Here is a 19257-nt window from a genome sequence, read left to right as displayed (position 1 = left end):
CTAGTCACCCCCTCGAAAAATTCTTTCAAATTTGTTAGACATGATCTCCCTCTGACAAAGCCATGCTGGTTATCCCTGATTAATCCCTGCCTCTCCAAGTGGAGGTTAATCCTGTCCCTCAGAAATTTGTTCCAATAGTTTCTCTACCACTGATGTTAGACTCACTGGCCTGTAATTACCTGGTTTATCCAAACTACCCTTCTTGACTACTAGTACCACATTCGCTGTCCTCCAGTCCTCTGGCATCTCTCCTGTGGCCAGAGAGGATTTGAAAATTAGTGTCAGAGCCCCTGCAATCTTCTCCCTTGCCTCACATAGCAGCCTGGGGTACATCTCATCTGGGCCTGGTGATTTATCCACTTTTAAGCTCGCTAAAACCATTAATACCTCCTCCCTTTCAATGCTAATTTGTTCTCAAGTATATCACAGTCCCCCTCCTTGATTTCTACACCTACAATGTCCTTCTCTGTAGTGAACATAGATGAAAAGTAACTACTTAAAGCCTCACTTATGTCCTCCCACTCCACGCACAGATTGCCACCTAGGTCCCCAATCAGCCCTATTCTTTCCCTGGTTATCCTCTTTCCCCTCAATATATTTATAAAATGCCTTGGGATTTTCTTTTATCTTGCCCGCCAGTGTTTCCTCATGCCCCCTCTTCACTCTCCTAATTACTTCTTTTAAGTAACCCCCTACACTTTCTATACTCCTTTAAGGCTTCCGCTGTTTTCAGTCCTCTGGATCTGCCATAAGCTTCCTTTTTTCCCCCTTATCCAATCCTCTATATCCCTTGGAATTCAGGGTTCCTTGGACTTGTTGGTCCTACCCTTCATCTTTACGGAACATGTTGGCCCTGAACTCTCACTATCTCCTTTTTGAATGACACCCACTGGTCTGCTCCCAGTCCACTTTGGCCAGATCCTGTCTCATTATATTGAAATCGGCCTTCCCCAATTCAGAACCTAATAATTTGACAAAAAATATTTCAACTGGTCTGTTAATGCTGGTCTGTTAAGTTTCCAAGGTAATTCTCCAGTTTTGTCAGTAAAGGATGCTGTAGCAGAGTCTGATATGGTATCAATTTTGGATGCATATGAGTCAATGTTTAAAGGATTAAGTGCAAAAGTTGTGTAAATCAAGCACCATTTAATCAATCATAACCCATCTGGATTAGGAATATCCAAGCTTTCTGTCTTTATGGTGCATACCATGGAGGCTTAGGGGCTGCATGTAAATTTTAAATGCATGCTCCCATTAATTTGTAGAGATCTCAAGATCTTGGTGTTCTGATTTCACTGATGGAGTACCTACGCCAAGAACAGCACTTTTCAAACGCTGATGCTCAAAAATTTAAGCAGGATAATCCAGAAGGAAAGCATGAGAAGTGCAAAAATAAATAATAAAGGTTACCTCCACTAGGCTGCCGGAGCTTGTCTACTGCATTTGGCCCATAGGACATAGCCTGGACACCCCTTGGTCTCTAGGTCTAGCCCAATGAAAATTCCAAGTATGCATTTTGGTAATTGATATTTTCTGCCTTAAAAGTCAAATATCAATTAGAGGTACACTGCCAAAAGGAACATTTTTTACCTCTCAAAAAAGTGCAATTAAAAAGATCTGTGAGAAGAAATTTTCTTCAGAAATCTACTTCAGAGCCGCATGCTCACTGGTCCTCAGTTCCTTACATTGGGTTCTACGGCTTTACGGGAATATTTGCTCAGGACTGGAAATGTCACACACTAAGGTGTAAATGTTACCAAAGTACTGGTAAAAATCAGGGTGTTAAAAAGAAAATCTGTAGACTATGAAATATGGCCATTTTTCTAAAACAAGTGTGATTTTTCTAGAGCAGGAAGATTTGAAGCTGATGTGCATGTATATAAATAACACCGTGTAATCTACTTTTGGAAAGCTAGGAAAGAAACTAGCACGCAGGGCTTCAAAGTTAGTAAGCTCCAGATTACTGTCGGTAATACACGCTAGTGAGTATAGAAATAGGAGGACAGCGCAGACGAATGAGTAGAAGGGAGGGCTTTGGATTCCTGGGACATTGGGACCGGTTCTCGGGGAGATGGGACTTGTACAGGCCAGACGAGATCCTTGCAGGATGGTTTGCTTGTGGTGTTGGGGAGGGTTTAAACTAGCTTGACAGGTTGTTGGGAACCAGGAGATAACACTGGAAAGGAAAAATAAGGTGCACAACAATAACAACTTACATTTATAAGAATTAGGACACAGATAGCACTAGAGGAAGAAATAGTAAGGTATTAAGTGGGGTCAGAGTAAGAGGGAATGCAGTAAGGTCTAAATTTGGTTTACTTTGTGACTGCAGTGTGGTAAATAAAGTTGGTGAGCTGCAGACACAGATGGGAATGCGATGTTGTGGTGATGTCCTGGGTACAATGTGCTCAGGAAAGACAGAAGGAAAAAAATGGAGGATGGGTGGCAGTGCTGATTAAGGATAATGTTAGTGTTGGGCAGAGAGGATTCCCTAGAGAGGTGAAGGACAGAATCTATCTGGCTACAGCTAAGAAACGGAGGTATCATTACACTACTGAGTGTATTCTATAGGCTATCAGCTAATGGAAAAGATACAGAGGAACAACTTTGTAACGGAATTAGAGAGGTGCAAAAACCAGTTATAATGGGGAATTTTAATTATTCTAATAGGGACTGGGATAGCAATAGTGTAAAGGGCAATGAGTGTCTGAAGTATGTTCAAGGGAATTTTCTACGTCAGTAAGTTTCCAGTCTAATGAGGAAGGCGACATTACTGGATCAGGTTCTGGGGAATGAGGTGGGTGAAGTGGATGAAGAGTCAGTAGGGGAACATTAAGGAGACAGTGAACATAGTATTGTAAAATTTAGGTTAGCTATGGAAAAGGACAAGGAGCAATCCAGAGTAAAAATAATTAATTAGAGGAGGGCCAACTTTAATGGGGGAAAGAATGGATCTGGCCCAGGTAAATTGGAAGCGAAGGTTGGCAGGCAAAACTGTAATGGAACAAAGGGCTGCCTTTAAAGAGGTGATCGTACGGGTACAGTCGAGGTACATTCTCACAAGGAGGAAAAGATAGGACAAACATAGCCAAAAGCTCCCTGGATGACAAAGATAGAGAGTAAGATGAAGCGGAAAAAGGTTGCATAAGACAGATGTTAGGTTGATTAGACAAGTGAGAACCAAGCTACATTTAGGAAATTCAGAGGGGAAATTAAAAAAGAAATGAGAAGCAAGAAGAGAATCAAAAAAATCATCAAAGGGAATCCAACATAAAAGGGAATCCAAAAGTCTTCTGCATAAGACCATAAGACGTAGGAGCAGAAGTAGGCCATTCGGCCCATTGAGTCTGATCCACCATTCAATGAGATCATGGCTGATCTGATAATCCTCAACTTCACTTTCCTGCCTTTTCCCAATAACCCTTGATTTCCTTACTGATTAAAAATCTGTCTATCTCAGCCTTGAATGACCTAACCTCTACAGCGCTTTGTGGTAAAGAATTCCACAGATTGTCTTCCCTTGAGAGAAATTCTTCCTCATCTGTTTTAAATGGGCATCCCCTTAATCTGAGATTATGCCCTCTGGTCCTAGACTCTCCCCCAAGGGGAAACAACCTCTCAGCATCTACCCTGTCAAGCTCCCTAAGAATCTTCTTGTTTCATAAGGTTGCCTCTCATTCTTCTAAACTCCAATGAGTACAGGCCCAACCTGCTCAACCTCTCCATATAAGAAAACCTCTCCATATCCAGAATCAAACCAGTGAATCTTCTCTGGACTGCCTCCAATGCCAGTATATCTTTCCTTAGATAAGGGGACCAAAACTGTTCACAGTATTCTAAGTGTGATCTAACTTGTGCCTTGTATAGCTTTAGCAAGACTTCCCTATTTTTATACTCATTCCCTTTGAAATAAAGGCCAACATTCCATTTGCCTATTATCTGCTGAACTTGTATGTTAGCTTTTTGGGATTCATGCGCAAGGACTCCCAAATCCCTCTGTGCTGCAGCCTTCTGCAGTCTTTCTCCAGTTAGATAATATTCAGCTCCTCTATTCTTCCTGCCAAAGTGCATAACCTCACATTTTCCCACATTATATTCCACCTGCCACTTTTTTGCCCACTCAATCTGTCTATATCCCTCTGTAGACTCCTTGTGTCATCCTCACCACTTGCCTTTCCATCTATTTTTGTATCATCCACAAATCTGGCGATAGTACATTCACTTCCCTCATCTAAGTCATTAATATATATTGTAAAAACTGAGGCCCCAGCACTGATCCCTGTGGCACTCCACTGGTACAGGTTGCATCCTGAAAATTCCCCCATTATCACAACTCTCTGTCTTCTATTAGTTCACCAATCCTCTATCCATGCTAATATACCATCCCCCAAACCATGGGCTCTTATCTTATTAAGTAGCCTTACTTGTGGCACCTTATCGAACACCTTTTGGAAATCCAAATACATTACATTTACTGGTTCCCCTTTATCTATTCTGCTAGTTACCTCCTCAAAGAATTTTAATAAATTTGTCAGGCATGATTTCTCCTTCATGAAGCCATGCTGACTCTGCTTGATTAGCTTATGTAATTCTAAATGCTCTGCTATTACATCCTTTATAATAGACTCTAATATTTTCCCCATGACAGATGTTAAGCTAACTGGACTATAGTTACTTGTATTTTGTCTCCCTCCCTTTTTGAATAAGGGTGTTACATTGGCAGTTTCCAAATCTTCTAGGACTTTTCCAGAATCTAAGGATTCTTGGAAGATTACTACCAGTGCATTCACTATCTCTGTAGCTACTTCCTTTAATATCCTAGGATGCAGCCCATCAGGTCCAGGGGACTTATCGGCCTGTAGCCCCATTTGCTTCTAAAGGACTTTACATCAGTACATGAGAGAAAAGGGAATAGAAGAGATGCTGAAAGGCTCAGGTGATGAATGGGAGGAGACTCGTGTGGAATACAAAGACCAGGACAGACTAGTTGGATTGAATGGCCTTTTTCTGTTCTGTATATTCTATGTAATTCTGTGATTTTCAAAAAAAACTAGCAGTTGCAATTTTATAAGTAACCTACTTGAGAAATGTGGGAATTTCTCCTTTTAAATTGTATTTAACATTTTCTGAATGACTACTTGAACTTCATCTCCTGTCACCTTACTTTCCTGCACTTAATGTAGTACTGCCATTTTATTCCAGTCTATACTTGTGCCACTGATCGTTATGTAGCTGCGTCTGTAATTGCCTAAAGTTGTGAATTGCTCCTGCACACCTATGGGTCTTGATAAGATACATAGTGCTTGGAGACTGTGTAAGGAATGAGGATTCTTCAAGACAGTAGAGCAGATATCTATTTTATGTTAAAAAGTCTTTCCTCTTACATGTTTTACCTGTACACAAACAATATTTCTTGTTGTTCATGATCTTGCTTCATGCCTTTGTGTGACCATTTAATGTTGAAAATGCCAACAAAACAGGAAAACCTTATCTAAAGGTGTAGATATTTACTTTGCAGTCACAGTTTATTGATGAGCCAAATGAATGAGCACCAATTACTTTGCCTAGATGGACTAGGGATTGGCCAAGGCCTGGATGGACTAGAAATCGGCTGAGGTCCACTTGCAGGCCTGAACTAGGGGTGCCACGCTAGGACCATGCACCTAAAGTCCAAGGCTGACATGAAATTCAGGTCAAGGATCTTATCAGCATATTCCAAGAGAGCTGCAGAAACCAATTAGGCATCCAGAGGCAGCTCGCTGTGCTGACGAAGACGGATGTGGACTGACAGGGGTTGTCAGGTAGGAGAGGAAGGAGAATGTGGAATGACAGCAACTGTCACAAATGTTGTGGAGCTGGAGGGCCACTCCTGCTCCCCCTGTTCTACATGAAGGTTAATTTAATTCGTTTTAAATTTTACCAATTCTTTTTCTGGCAGTCTTGAGTAGCTCGTTTACGGCCTCTTTATGATCTGAAAAACTGGGATGATAAGGCCAGTTATACTAAACCACGAGGAATTTTATGGAAAGATGATTAAGGAGGCAATAGGCTCCTCACTAACTTATTCAAGGGTCTAATGACTCTTTTAGGTGGCCACTAAGGTGCACCCTGAAATTGGTACTTCTTTTGACTGTTTTCTCTCCATATTCTGGGCAGAAGGGAGACAATTTCTCCCCTTATTTTTTTTCCTCTATCTTACGACAGTTCGAGAGAGCTTTCTACCCTACCGTGAATTCTGTCAATGTGCAGTTCTCACAATTCTCCATATGCAACCTGAGTGCCAAAAGGAGAAGTAGTTTTGGGTGGCGTCTTATTCTGTGAGAGACTTTTTTTGCCTTTTTTTCTCCAAAGGAATAGAAGAAACTAAAAGTTTAATTCTTAAAGCTTAACAGCCTTTGTGACAATATTCACATATATTAACAATTGTGCTTTTTAATGTGAGCTTCTCATTGACAAGCAAAACCTATGAGAGGTATCACCTGTAATCATCAACACCTGTTATTGTAGCTTCTTTGTTGCGATTAGGGAATAAAATAGATTATTTATGGGGACTAGATTGCATTAGAAAGTCATTATGAAATTTTCCAATTTTACATCCTTTGTGAGGCCGAAGGATTTTTTTAAAAGTAATTTTATGAAGTAATATTTATTCATTAAAGATTGTACAGATCACAAAACTTACCAATATAGTGCACGAAATGGAAAATTATCCACTTCTGCACAAAAATATGGGGATTGAAAATCTGTGGAATGTGGGACAAGTCTTATTAGAAGTGCTAGAATGGGCTGGTCTGGGATGTCCACTGTCAAAGTTCACAGGTCAGAGGGAGTCCTTTGAGTTAAAAGATAACAGCCTTATGCCCAAGCAAACATAAGTAACTAGCCGCCAAAGAAGCTGTAAATAGTGGTGGAAGTGTGCCAACTAGTGTATTATGATCCTTCTGGAAACAACTGTTAGGTATGTCCTCTTTATAAGGGTGTTTCATTTAACATTCTTTAAGAATACACACATTTTCCCTTGGTAGATCCAAGACATAGTCATTGCCTGAAACTCAAGTGGAGTCCACTGACACCATTTGGCTGATAAGTACATTTTATCTTGCAATTCACAGTCCCCCAGTCCCAATCCCTTATGCAAGTCGGGGATGTGGGAACTCCTAATGTAGGGAATCAGCACCATCAGCTCCTCCGCCATGCAGCGATGGTTGTATTTGGTGCAGGCGGAATATTTTCCACTAACAAGCCCAGTGGGAGTTCCTTTCGGCCAGGGCATGCCCAATTACTTGTTAGTCAACTGATCTTATCTTCTCTTCACATTTTACTGTGTAGGCATACAAATAATAATAAAATGGTAAATGAGGTTGCTGAGGCAGTGGATGGGCTAAAAATTGATAAAGGGGCGGTATTAGAAAGCTTGGAAAGGGCTAGATGAGATCTATCTGAGGATACTGAGGGAAGTAATGGTGAAAAGTGCACAGCCACAGGTCATAATATTTCAATCCTCCTTACAGATGGGGCCAGAGAACTCCAGAACTGCAAATTTTACACTCTTGCTGCTCAAAAAAGGGTTTTATGGATAAGCCCAGAACTACAGGCTAATCAGATTAACCTTTTGAAAAGATAATCCAGAACAAAATTAATAATCATTTGGACAAATTGTGGATTAAATAAGGAAAGCCAGCAAATCACCCTTAACTAGTTTGATTGAATTTTTTGATGAGGTAACAGAGAAGTGTTGAGGGTAATGCAATTGATGCAGTGTACATGGACTTCCAAAAGGCATTTGATAGACTACCATACAATAGACTTGTAAGCAAATTTATAGCTCATGGAATAAAAGGGACAGTAGTAGCATGGATATAAAGTTGGTTGAGCGACAAGAAACAGTAATGATTCACTACTGGATCTAGTAATGGGGAATGAACCAGAGCAGATAAGTAAAAGTAGGGGAACATCTAGGCAATAGTGACCATAATGTAATATGTTTTAAGATAGTGATAGGAAAAGACATAAGTATGATGAAAACCAAATTAATGGATTGGAGAAAAGCTGATTTTGAGGGGTTGAAAATAGAATTTGGGAAAATAAAATAGGCAATGATATTGGCAAACAACATTGTAGAATAATAATGGGCAATATACAAGAGTGTAGGAAAATATATTTTGTTAAAAGAAAACAACTAAACATTAGTGATACTCTACAGATGAATAAGGAACATTTAAGGGTTAGAAAAGAGACTGACATTAAGTATATAGACAGCAGAAGAGTGCATAAGAGAAAAGATGGAGAGATTAGGAGAGAAGTCAAAAATGACTAGGAAGGCAAAGAGGAACAATGAAGTTATATTATAAAGTACATAAAATGTGATGTGTCTAAAATAAAAGAAGGCTGTGATGTGAATAGGATCATTAAGAGATGAAGAAGATAATACAGGTAGCAATTGGCAGAAATTGGAGATGACAAGAATATTAAATAATTATTTTGCTTTGGTATTTACCAGGGAGATAAAACAGGTAGTGAATATTGAAAGATGAGATAAGTAATGAAATAAGTGCTTTTAAAAAAGGGATGTATTGAATCAGCTAAACAAACTCTACATGCAAATAGAGCCAACGTTTTCACCAGACTTAACATCATAGAAGCAGCAATCCAAAGATAGCAGGCTACACTGTATAGATTGCATACAGGCACACACATTATCCCACCCATATTTCAACTTTGTAATTACTGCTGAACTCTATATACATTTTAAGATTAAGAATTGTAAAGTTTATTAATGCTTTATAACAATGTTTTACATGTATACGGAACTGAGAATCAATAGCACTTACTCTGCTGATTCCTCTTGTCACTGGCATTTTTCAGGGGTAGACATACGGGACAGTCATGTCGAGTGCAGTTTTTCCAGTGAGAGATGATCTGTCTTGATGATGCACAGTGAGCAACTGTGTAACAAAAACAGCCAGATTTCTGATATTAAACTAGTGGACACAGGGTCATATCAAATTGGGTAGCTGCAAATCAACTGCTTTTAAAATGTTCTTCTTTTATAAGACAATAATAAAAGGCTGCTATGGCTGAGAATGTGTCAGCACAAGACAGAACACAAAACTAGTAGATACTATCAGCAGATCATGTCTTGCAGGCCCAACTGAGAGAAAGTATGTGGCACAAGGAAGATTTTCTTTAAAAATTATAAGTGATGGCCCACAGGACCACCATGGGGGACAATTTAATTTTCCCACTCTGCTGAGCTCACGGTCTCAGCTCTAACATTGCTGTGAGAAGATGGCAGCGATGTAAGGTGCTCCCCATAAGGACATGCACAGAGTGGAGGGAGGACAAGAGAGGAGAGTTACCCAGCCACTCTCGCACATAGCCAGCCTGAAGTGTAACAATGGTTACTCCTGCTCCTCGCAATCAGGAGGTTACTTACTCCAAGGAGCCTGGAGGAACAGGGATGAACGGGGAGAAAAAATATTTTTCAGACAATACAACAGAACACGTATATCCTGAAAGTTTAATTTGTTAAAAACCAAGTTTTGCTTCTTCTTTGCAAGATTTTTTTGTGGAGTTCACTCACTAACTTGAATTTATAATCAGCTGCCACTGACATGATTATAGTGATGTTCATTGCATCAACATCTTTTAGAATTATACAGAACACCACAGTAGAAAAAGTTTGCCATTTGAGCTATTTCTGCAGTTGTCAAAGACAAAAATCAGTGATTTAAACTCTTAAGGCTTGCTGTCTGAATCACTGAAGTGTTTTCATTTGATTCTCAGAACAAGACATATTGAAGAAACCTTTATGCAATAGGACACAGATCAGACTGACAAAAATGTCTAATCATTTCCTGTACTAACAGTATACAAACATGTATTCTACACACACTATTGCCAACAGAGTTTTATGCTTGTTTGTGTTTTTACAATTAAGTTAAAGGTAGTATGTGCACAGGCCCACAGCAAAAGGAACATTTACATAATTAGATTTTCACAATGAAATGAAACCATTTAAGGCATTGTAAACATGGGCATAGAAGCATGCCACTCAGCCCCATCAAGACTATTCCACTTCAAATCAGATAACACCTGATTTATACATCAATTTCAGATCCCTTGATACCCTTGATACAAAAATCTATCAGTCCTAGTCTTGAAAATTTCAACTGACTTACAGCCTGAGGAGTGTGTCCCAGATTTCCATTAGTGTATGAGAAAAAATCCTCCCTGGTTTCACTCTGAATGACTTAGCACTCATTTTAAGACCATGCTCCCTTATTTTGGATTCCCCTGCCATAGAAAATAGGCTCGCTATATCTACCCTATCGAATTCATTAATTATTTTAAATACCTTGATTAGATTACTTCTAAACCTCCTAATCTTCAGCTGGGCTGAACACAACGGTGTACTCCTGAGAGACAAGGTATCTCCCAGCTTGTGCTTGATGCTCTCCCGCAGCTTTCTATTATGATGAGTTGGATGAAGGGTCCTCATCTTTCGAGCTCAAAGCGGCCATAGACTGATTTGCAAAGGCACCGGGCAAGGATGAAATCCCAGCCGAACTGCTGAAGCATGGAAAGTCCCATCTATTGCTACACCTTTATGACCTTTTCCTTCTCTGCTTGAAAGTAGACTCCCTTCCACAGAGGATGCAAAAATCATCATGCTATACAAAAAAAACAAAGACGATAGAGGAGATTGCTACAATTAGAGGGGCTTCTCACTCCTTAGTGTCATGGGGAAGGCCTTTGCTAGGGTCATACTTAAAAGACTCCATCTACTTGCAGAGCAAGCACACCCGGAGGCACAAAGCGGTTTCCATGCTGGCAGATCTAGTGTGGACATGATCTTCTCCATATGCCAGCTGCAAAAGCAATGTAGGGATGAGGGAATACCTCCTTATCTTACTTTCAAAGATCTCACTAAGACATTTGGCACTATCAGCAGAGCAAGACTCTACAAGATTTTGGGGAAAACTGGCTGTCCATCAAAGCTCCTCAGTCTCAAATACATGAACCCCATATCCACTGTTCTACTAGCGAAAGAACACTTGTAACTCAACATCACTACAGACAATCCTTTCTTACACATATGTGGGGTTTCTTTCGAGATTACAGAGAATTGTTTGTGTGAAAAGTTTTTTTTGTTTCTGGATTGCTTAAACACAATTCAAATCATATTTATGTGGCAAATGTTGTTCCTGGATACTCTTATAACACAATGGGCCACTGCACCCCATGTTAGACTATTTCAGGACTGTGCCCAAAACAAACATATTTAATTTTGTTGAACAAGTCTTTTTCTTAAACATCCTGATGGTAGGTTCAAACAGTAATTAATGTATTTGTGCATTTATTATAGTGTAGAACTGAGGACAGACCAAGCAATTGTGAAGTGGTCTCCTTTATAATTAGCTTACCCTGCCCTCAGTTCTCTGGCACAGGTTACCCTGCCCTCAGTTCTCTGGCACAGGTGCTCCAAGCTATTGAACTATTGCTTTAGGATTGTGGGCTATAACATCCTGAATCTCACTGCGAGTACCAAGTGGAAACCTGAACAAATCACATCAACATCAATTCAAAAAAAAACATAACAGCAATGAAACCTTACAGGAGTATTGCAAAGCAAAGTATGACACTGAGCCACATAAGGAGATATGTCAAGTGACCAAAAGCTTGATCAAAGAAGTAGGTTTTAAGGTGTGTCTTAAAGGAGGAAAGTGAGGTAGAGAGACAAAGAGGTGGAAGGAGGGGTATTTCAGAACTTGGGATTTTGACAGATGAAGGCAAAAGCAACCAATGATGGAGCAATTAAAACTGGGGCTGCAAAAGAGGCCAGAATTAGAGGAACGCAGATATCTGAAGGGTGTGAGGCTGGAGATTACAGAGATAGGGAGGGCAAGGCCACGGAAGGATTTGAAATCAAGGATGAGAATTTTAAAACCAAGGTGCTGCTTGACCATAAGCCAATGTAGATCGGCGAGCACAAGGATGATACGGAAACAGGACTTGCTGCAAGTTAAGACATGGACAGCAGGGTTTTGGATGACCTTAAGTTTATGGACGGTAGAATGGGGGAGACCAGCCAGAAGTGCATTGGAACCGTGGAATCTACAGGCAATGAAAGCATGAATGAGGGTCTTAGCAGCAGCTGAGCTGTAAAAGGGGAGAAGTTGGGCAATGTTACAGAAGTGGAAATAGGCAATGTTAGTGATGGCACAAACCATCAAATGAGGTCAAATGTGTCACCAAGATTGTGAACAGACTGGCTTAAACTTAAATTGTTCCCAGAGGGAGGAATGGAGTCGGTAGCTAGGGAACAAATTTGCAGCAGGATCGAAAACAGTGGCTTCAGTTTTCCCAATGTTTAATCGGAGGAAATTTATGATCATCCAGCACTAGATTCCAGATGAACAATTAAATAATTTAGTAACAGTGGAGGAGTCAATAGAGATGGTGGTGAGGTAGAGGTGAGTGTTGTCAGCGTACATGTGAAAACTAATGCTGTGTTTTGGATGATGTCACTGAGGTGCAGCATGTACATGACAATTAGAGGGCATGGAGGATAAATCCTTGGGGGTACCAGAGGTAACGATGCAGGAGCAGGAAGAGAAGCCATTGCAAGTGATACTCTGGCTATGATTAGTAGTTAAGAGTGGAACCAGATGAGAGTAGTCCTACTCAGCTGGACAAAAGTGGAGAGGCTTTGGAGAAGGGTGGTGTGGTCAGCAACGTGAAAGGGTGCAGATAGGTCAAAAAACAATGGTGGGTGGGGGAATGGGTTGGTGGTGGCTGGGAAAGAGTTTATTTTTGTCACAGTCACATAGAATGTCATTTGTAACTTTGATAAGAGCTGTTTTGCTACTGTTTTTAGAACCCGTGAACATAGGGGAGGAATAGGAATGAGGTCACATTCCTTTAGAAACTAAACCAATTAAATAATTAAATGTTAAAGGCTTGATTTTCATACTCTCAAAAATGTAAATAGAACTGAATTTCTGTTCAGCATATGTCACCTCAAATCAGTGTTGTAGGAAGGAGTTTCACTAATGAAAACCAACCTGCATCGGTAGAAAGAAAGAGAGAATAGCCCTTCACAGCCATTTGCAGGAGCTCAAACAAAATTTGAAGTACGATACATCCTTCAAAGAAACACTAATCCTGCCTACCACCTGGGCTTTTGCAAAGTGTCCTTGAAGGATATGGATAGGTCTTGTGATCAACACAATTTTGCTGTTTAAAAAAAAACTAAGAACATTTAAAAACAGGTTCCAAATGTCCATTAACATACTGAAAACAGATTTTGGTTAAATGGTCTTGTGGTTATCTGCATTTGAGCCCCTGGCTATCTGGCCTATTAAAAATGTGTAAGTAGTGCATAAAAGCTCTAATCAAGTACACTTACCCTGGCAGGATTTGCCTGCCTGACAGTGAGTCATATGATTCAGGACGTTTTTCATGGTTCGACAGTGGGGCAGCGCACAGGGTCGCACCTCACCGTTTGCCTGTTCCCTCCGCTGACATTTGTGGGCATGAAGCAGTAGGACCAGCTGCTGCTGTATCAGTTTGCGCTTCTCGGGGTCTGCAGTTGGTGCAGATGTCATTCCTTGTGTCGGTACCTGGGATGGTACTTGTACCATCCCTACCTGCTGAACCTGGGACTGCTGTTGCGACTTGAAAACAAGAGAAAGAAACAGTGAAAAGAAGATTCAGAATCCAGTGACAATTTCTAAATTGGAGGAGGAAAGGAAAAAAAAGTTTCTAAATGAAATCACACAGAATTGCAGGGAAAACATGTCCAAAAATAGATCAGCATTCTCATACTGGCTAGAAGGCCAAATGATGTAGTCATGAAACTTACCCCAAGTTTTTTGATAAGGAGTACACTTAACAATTTTCTTTCAGGTGAGTGTGACATTATGTTACTCTTTTATCAAAAAAGTCAAACCTTGCAACTAACATGAACTACTTTCCCCTAAGCTAGTTTACTTCATGGAAACAGAGAAAAAAATTGATGAGTAGACAAAAAAATGCATCACAAACTTTAGCTTCAAGTCCAATGTCAACTATCAATGTTGGCAACTAAGCTGGAAGGACATGCAACTTTCTATCTAGCTGACAGACCTTCCAATAATCGTGCGAATCAAGCATCTTAAAAGAGGTTTTACATTTGCAACATACACTGAATTATCAGCTTTCATACAGAAGTAAAAATACTTCCTAAATACAAAAAAACTTTTCTTTCCACCGGTTTAATTTTTAGGGATATTTCAATCCTTTGTATCAACATGCTTGGAACACACAACCCGCTTACCATGTTTGGCACATTTGTAACTTGAGTGCCTTTTAAATCAGCTGGAAATGGAGGCAGGCTATTAGAAAGATTGCTTTTGTTTTGTAATTGAGGTCCAACTCCTGCAGCGCCTATTTGTTGACCACCAGCTTGGCCATAGCCTTGTCCAAAAAGGCTCGCATTACCCGAAATCCCCATCTGCAAAAAAAAAGAAAATCTAGTTATCCCAGTTTTGCATCGCACCAAATATAATTCCTCAAATTTTCAGTTTGCATTTTTATTATTTCTATCGGAAACAAAAGCACAGAATTTCAAAACTGATAACCTTTTCACTAAAGATGAATCCAGACTTTATGAAATCCACATAAGAAAGTTAGCATCAACATAATTTTTCATTTTTAATTTAACAATTTTCTCCTCTCAGAATGCTAACTCTTTCATTGGTAGAGTTCTACATTCTATAGGTAATTGCCTAATGTCCATTCTTCAAGGCAATGAACGTAATGTTATTTGACTACAGATGGCATCACAGCCAAGTCTGAGCTTGTCTGCATCTGATTTTCACATGAAAGTGGTTTTCAGCAGGATTGAATTTCCTGACTGAATTCCCTCTAGCTCCTGAATTGAAGACAATTGTAAAAACCCTGCTACATTGTACCGAGTTTGTTGATCTCGGCCAGAGCAGAAATTGAACCCAGGGTCTTCTGGTCTGTATAAACTTCCTAACACAAGTTAAAAAGAAGAAATGGAAAAGATTTCCATGAAACTGCAAAGTCTAGACCATGGCTTTAATTCAATCTCCAGACCTTTTCTTGGGAAGTGAAACATTAAATGTTATGTACCAGCACAGACGCAAGATGCTGTATGTGAGGGTGGAAAGTAATGAAGTCGAGAATTAATTCCAAAAGTTAAAATCTAATCTCCTGCTGCATGTTAGAAAGGGTCTTATCAGTTTGAGTGAGCTGAAATTCATTTTCTAATAAAATTATATATATTTCTACAATAAGGACGTGATCACTAACCTCATAACTGCTACAACTGAGTTTGCTAATTTCAACTAGAGAGGAAATATGGATGTTAAAGATAGCTTTAGAATCCCTGTGCTAGAGTAGGGGGAATAACCAGGATTCATTCAACTGATCTCTATTGAGAATTCCTTGCTGGACATGCACAAAATTTGGAGAGGAAAGATTATGCTCAGCTATGAAGTTGATAACTGTTCAACAGATTTCTAACATTCACTACTAAGACTTATATAAGGAGAATGGGTCACTGAGGTGAGTTACTGGAAGCCACCACTTACCAGCAGAACAATACTGCAACAAAACATATAAACAAGAGGAGAGGAGGGAAGGAATGGAAGGGGAGTGGAGGTGACAAGAGAAAATTGGCAGGGAAAAATGTATATATTTTATTTCAAAGCCAAGGCAGTGGTGCAACTGATCAGTCATTGTACAGGGGTCAACAGGAAATGGTTAATAGTTTCCTCCCAGTATAGAGCAAGGAAAGTCAATATGAGGCTAACATTCAACAAACCACAATTTTTTCATAGATACTAGGAGGAGTAGGCCATTCAGCCCTTCGAGCCTGCTCTGCCATTCATTATGATCATGGCTGATCATCCAACTCAATAGCCTGCTCCCACTTTCTCCCCATACTCTTTGATCCCTTTCGCCCCAAGAGCGATATCTAACTTCTTCTTGAAACCATAATGTTTTGGTCTCAACTACTTTCTGTGGTAACGAATTCCACAGGCTCACCACTCTCTGGGTGAAGAAATTTCTCCTCATCTCAGTCCTAAATGGTCTACCCCATATCCTCAGACTGTGACCCCTGGTTCTGGACTCCCCCACCATCGGGAACACTCTTCCTGCTTCTGCCTGTCTAGTCCTGTTAGAATTTTATAGGGTTCTATGAGATCTTTCCTCATTCTTCTTAACTCCAGCGAATATAATCCTAATCGACTCAATCTCTTCTCATATGTCAGTCCCACCATCCCAGGAATCAGTCGGGTAAACACCTTTGCTGCACTCCCTCTGTAGCAAGTACATCCTTCCTCAGATAAGGAGACCAAAACCGCACACAATATTTCAGGTGTGGTCTCACCAAGGCCCTGTACAATTGCAGCAAGACATCACTGTTCCTGTACTCGAATCCTCTGGCTACGAAGGCCAGTGTGAAGCCGTAGAATATAGAAAATAGCACACCTGGCTGATGGTCCACAACTGGATGATGATGATGAGGATGAGGAGGAACTGATTTCAAACACTTGATTTTTAGTTATAGCAACCCATGAGTACATTTATTGCTCAGCTGGACTGTTGTACTGCTACTTCTGGCACCCTTCAAGGATCTCCCTAGGCTCCCTCCTATTTCTCATTTACATCCTGCCCTCCCCCCACCCGAGACATCATCTGAAAACAACATCAATTGTAACTGACAATACATTGCCAGACCTCATCCTTACCCCTCTCCCACTATCTCAAATTATCAGGCTGCTTGCCTGACATCCAGTACTGGATAAGCAGAGATTCCCTCCAATTAAATATTGGGAAGACTGAAGCTATCATCTCCGGGCTCCAGTACAAACCCTGTTCCCTAGCCAATGACTCCATCCCTCTCCCTGGCAACTGTCTGAGGCTGAACTAGATTGTTCGCAACCCTGTCATACGAACATACGAAATAGGAGTAGGAGTAGAAGTACACCATTTGGCCACTCAAGCTTGCTCCAACATACAATAAGATGATGGCTGATTGGGTTGTGTTTTGAGTTCTACATTTCCATCTACCCCCAATAACACTTGATACCCTTACCTAACAAGAATCTACCTCTGCCTTCTGAGCCAGAGAGTTCCAAAGTTGCACAACCCTCAGGGAAAAAAATTCTCCTCAACACTGTCCTATAAGGGTGACTTCTAATTTTAAAACAGTGCTTCCCTAGTTCTGGACTCACCCACAAAAGGAAACATCCTTTCCACAACCACCTTGTCAAGGCATTCAGGATCTTATATACTTCAATCAAGTCACCCCCTTACTCTTCTAAACTCCAGTGGAAACAAGCCCAGCCTGTCCAACTTTTCCTCATAAGACAACCCGCTCATTCCGGGTATCAATCTAGCAAGCCTCTTCTAACCACCTCCAAAGCATTTACATCCTTCCTTAAATAAGGCCACCAAAACTGCACACAGTATTCAAGGTACAGTCTCACCAATGCCTCGTGTAACTGAAGCATAACATCCTTACTTTTATGGTCAGCTCCTCTCATAATAAAGGACAGCATTCCATCAACCTTCTTGATTACATGCTGTACCTACATACTAACTTTTTGTGACTCATGCATGAGAACGCCTAGATTTCTCTGCACTTTGGAATTCTGTTTAAGTAATACTCTGCTTTTTTATTCTTCCTGCCAAAGTGAACAACTTCACATTTTCCCACATTATACTCCACCTGCCAGATTTTTGCCCACTCAACTTATCTATATCTGTCTGCAAATTCCTTATATCTTCTTCACAACATACTTTCCTAGTTATCTTTGTGTCGTCTGCAAAATTAGCTTTTCTGCCCTCATCTAAGTCATTGATGTAAATTGTAAAAAGTTGAGGCTCCAGCACAGACATCTGCGGGGCTCGTCACATGCCGCCTGTCAGACAAGAACTCATTTATACATACTCTCTGCTTTCTACCAGCCAGCCAATCTTCTATCCAGGCTAATATGTTACCCTCTGCACTATGCGCTTTTACTTTCCGCAATAACCTTTGATGTGGCAACCTATCAAATGCTTTCTGGAAATCTAAGTACAGTATATCTACAGGCTCATATCAACATTTTCACTAAGACCGCCTATTTTCACCTCTATAACATTGCCCGACTACACCTCACCTCACCTGCTATTGAAACTCTTACCCATGCCTCTGCTACTTCTATACTTTACAATTCTAATGCATTCCCGGTTTTTCACCCACATTATATCCGCCAGAAGCTTGAGGTTATCTAAATCTCTGGTGCTTGTGTCCTCACTCGCACCAAGTCCCATTCATCCAACACCTTTCTGTTAGCTTATCTACAGTGGCTCCTGATTAAGCAACACCTTGATTTTAAAACTTTCATGGCTTTCAATCCTCTCCATGGCCTCACTCCTCCCTCTCTCCATAGTTTCTTCCAGCTCTGCAACTTTCCAGCATACCTGCACTCCTCCAATCCTGGCACTGTACCAAATTTTGCTTTATAATCCTGTGAAGTGCACTGGGGTGTTTTATTAGTTGGATGCTCTACATAAATACAAACTGTAGTAGATTTAGTCTAGGTGCCCTGGGTAAGAGAGAGGGAAATCAATTTTTTCCCATTTCTGATCACTAACCTTTGATCTCTGCTGGAAAGCAAGTGTGTATGAGCAAGTGTGACAGAGACCACACAAGGTGGACAGAGAGAAAGAAAAGAAAAAGGAACAAAGATTGGATAAACAAGGATGGGCCATGGGTTGAAAATACCCTTATGCCCTCATTGCCTAGATTGATGCATGAAGAATAGGCTGGAGTGCAAGTTACAAGAAGATGACTTGCACTCACTGAACCGTGCTCCAGCAAGGAGGTGACATCTAGAGGAGCAGGTCAATGAAAATGACAGGTCATTCAGAAAAAGCAAATCTATATTTATTGCACTTTGCATGTACAACCTTAACAGCATCAGGAGTGAGGTTAAGCAAGTATGTCCAAAATAGTTACAGTTGTACTTTTAGAAGTTGTGGCATTATGGGTACCAACATTACAAACTTAGGGCTCAAAAAATTAAAGGCACATTCTACATTAGGGCAGACACTAAGTTGTGATTAGGTCAAGCTTATGGTCCATGTTAATATTTTAGAGATAATGTTTAGTTCTGGGAAGCTTGTTGTTGCGAAGGTATCTAAAATGCTGGGCTTTGGAGAGTGCCAGAACACCTACAAGAAAATGGTAGT

General features: G+C 40.4%; 1 protein-coding gene across 5 annotated transcripts in view; it reads right to left on the bottom strand.

Annotated features, from left to right (window-relative positions):
* LOC121288695 (CREB-binding protein-like) overlaps window positions 1-19257 on the bottom strand; it is a 162456-nt gene that overhangs the window by 104567 nt on the left and 38632 nt on the right. For all 5 annotated transcript variants that reach the window (XM_041207434.1, XM_041207436.1, XM_041207435.1 and 2 more), the window contains 3 exons: window positions 14321-14497; window positions 13412-13679; window positions 8832-8945 (listed from right to left, as the gene is read on the bottom strand). In XM_041207434.1, coding sequence (XP_041063368.1) covers window positions 8832-8945; window positions 13412-13679; window positions 14321-14497 — 559 coding nt within the window. The remainder of the gene's footprint in view (window positions 1-8831; window positions 8946-13411; window positions 13680-14320; window positions 14498-19257) is intronic.

This window comes from Carcharodon carcharias, chromosome 15 (assembly GCF_017639515.1).
Source record: "Carcharodon carcharias isolate sCarCar2 chromosome 15, sCarCar2.pri, whole genome shotgun sequence".
NCBI classification, from domain to species: domain Eukaryota; kingdom Metazoa; phylum Chordata; class Chondrichthyes; order Lamniformes; family Lamnidae; genus Carcharodon; species Carcharodon carcharias.
The sequence above is the reverse complement of the archived record's forward strand: the minus strand, read 5'-3'. Positions and strand labels throughout refer to the sequence as shown.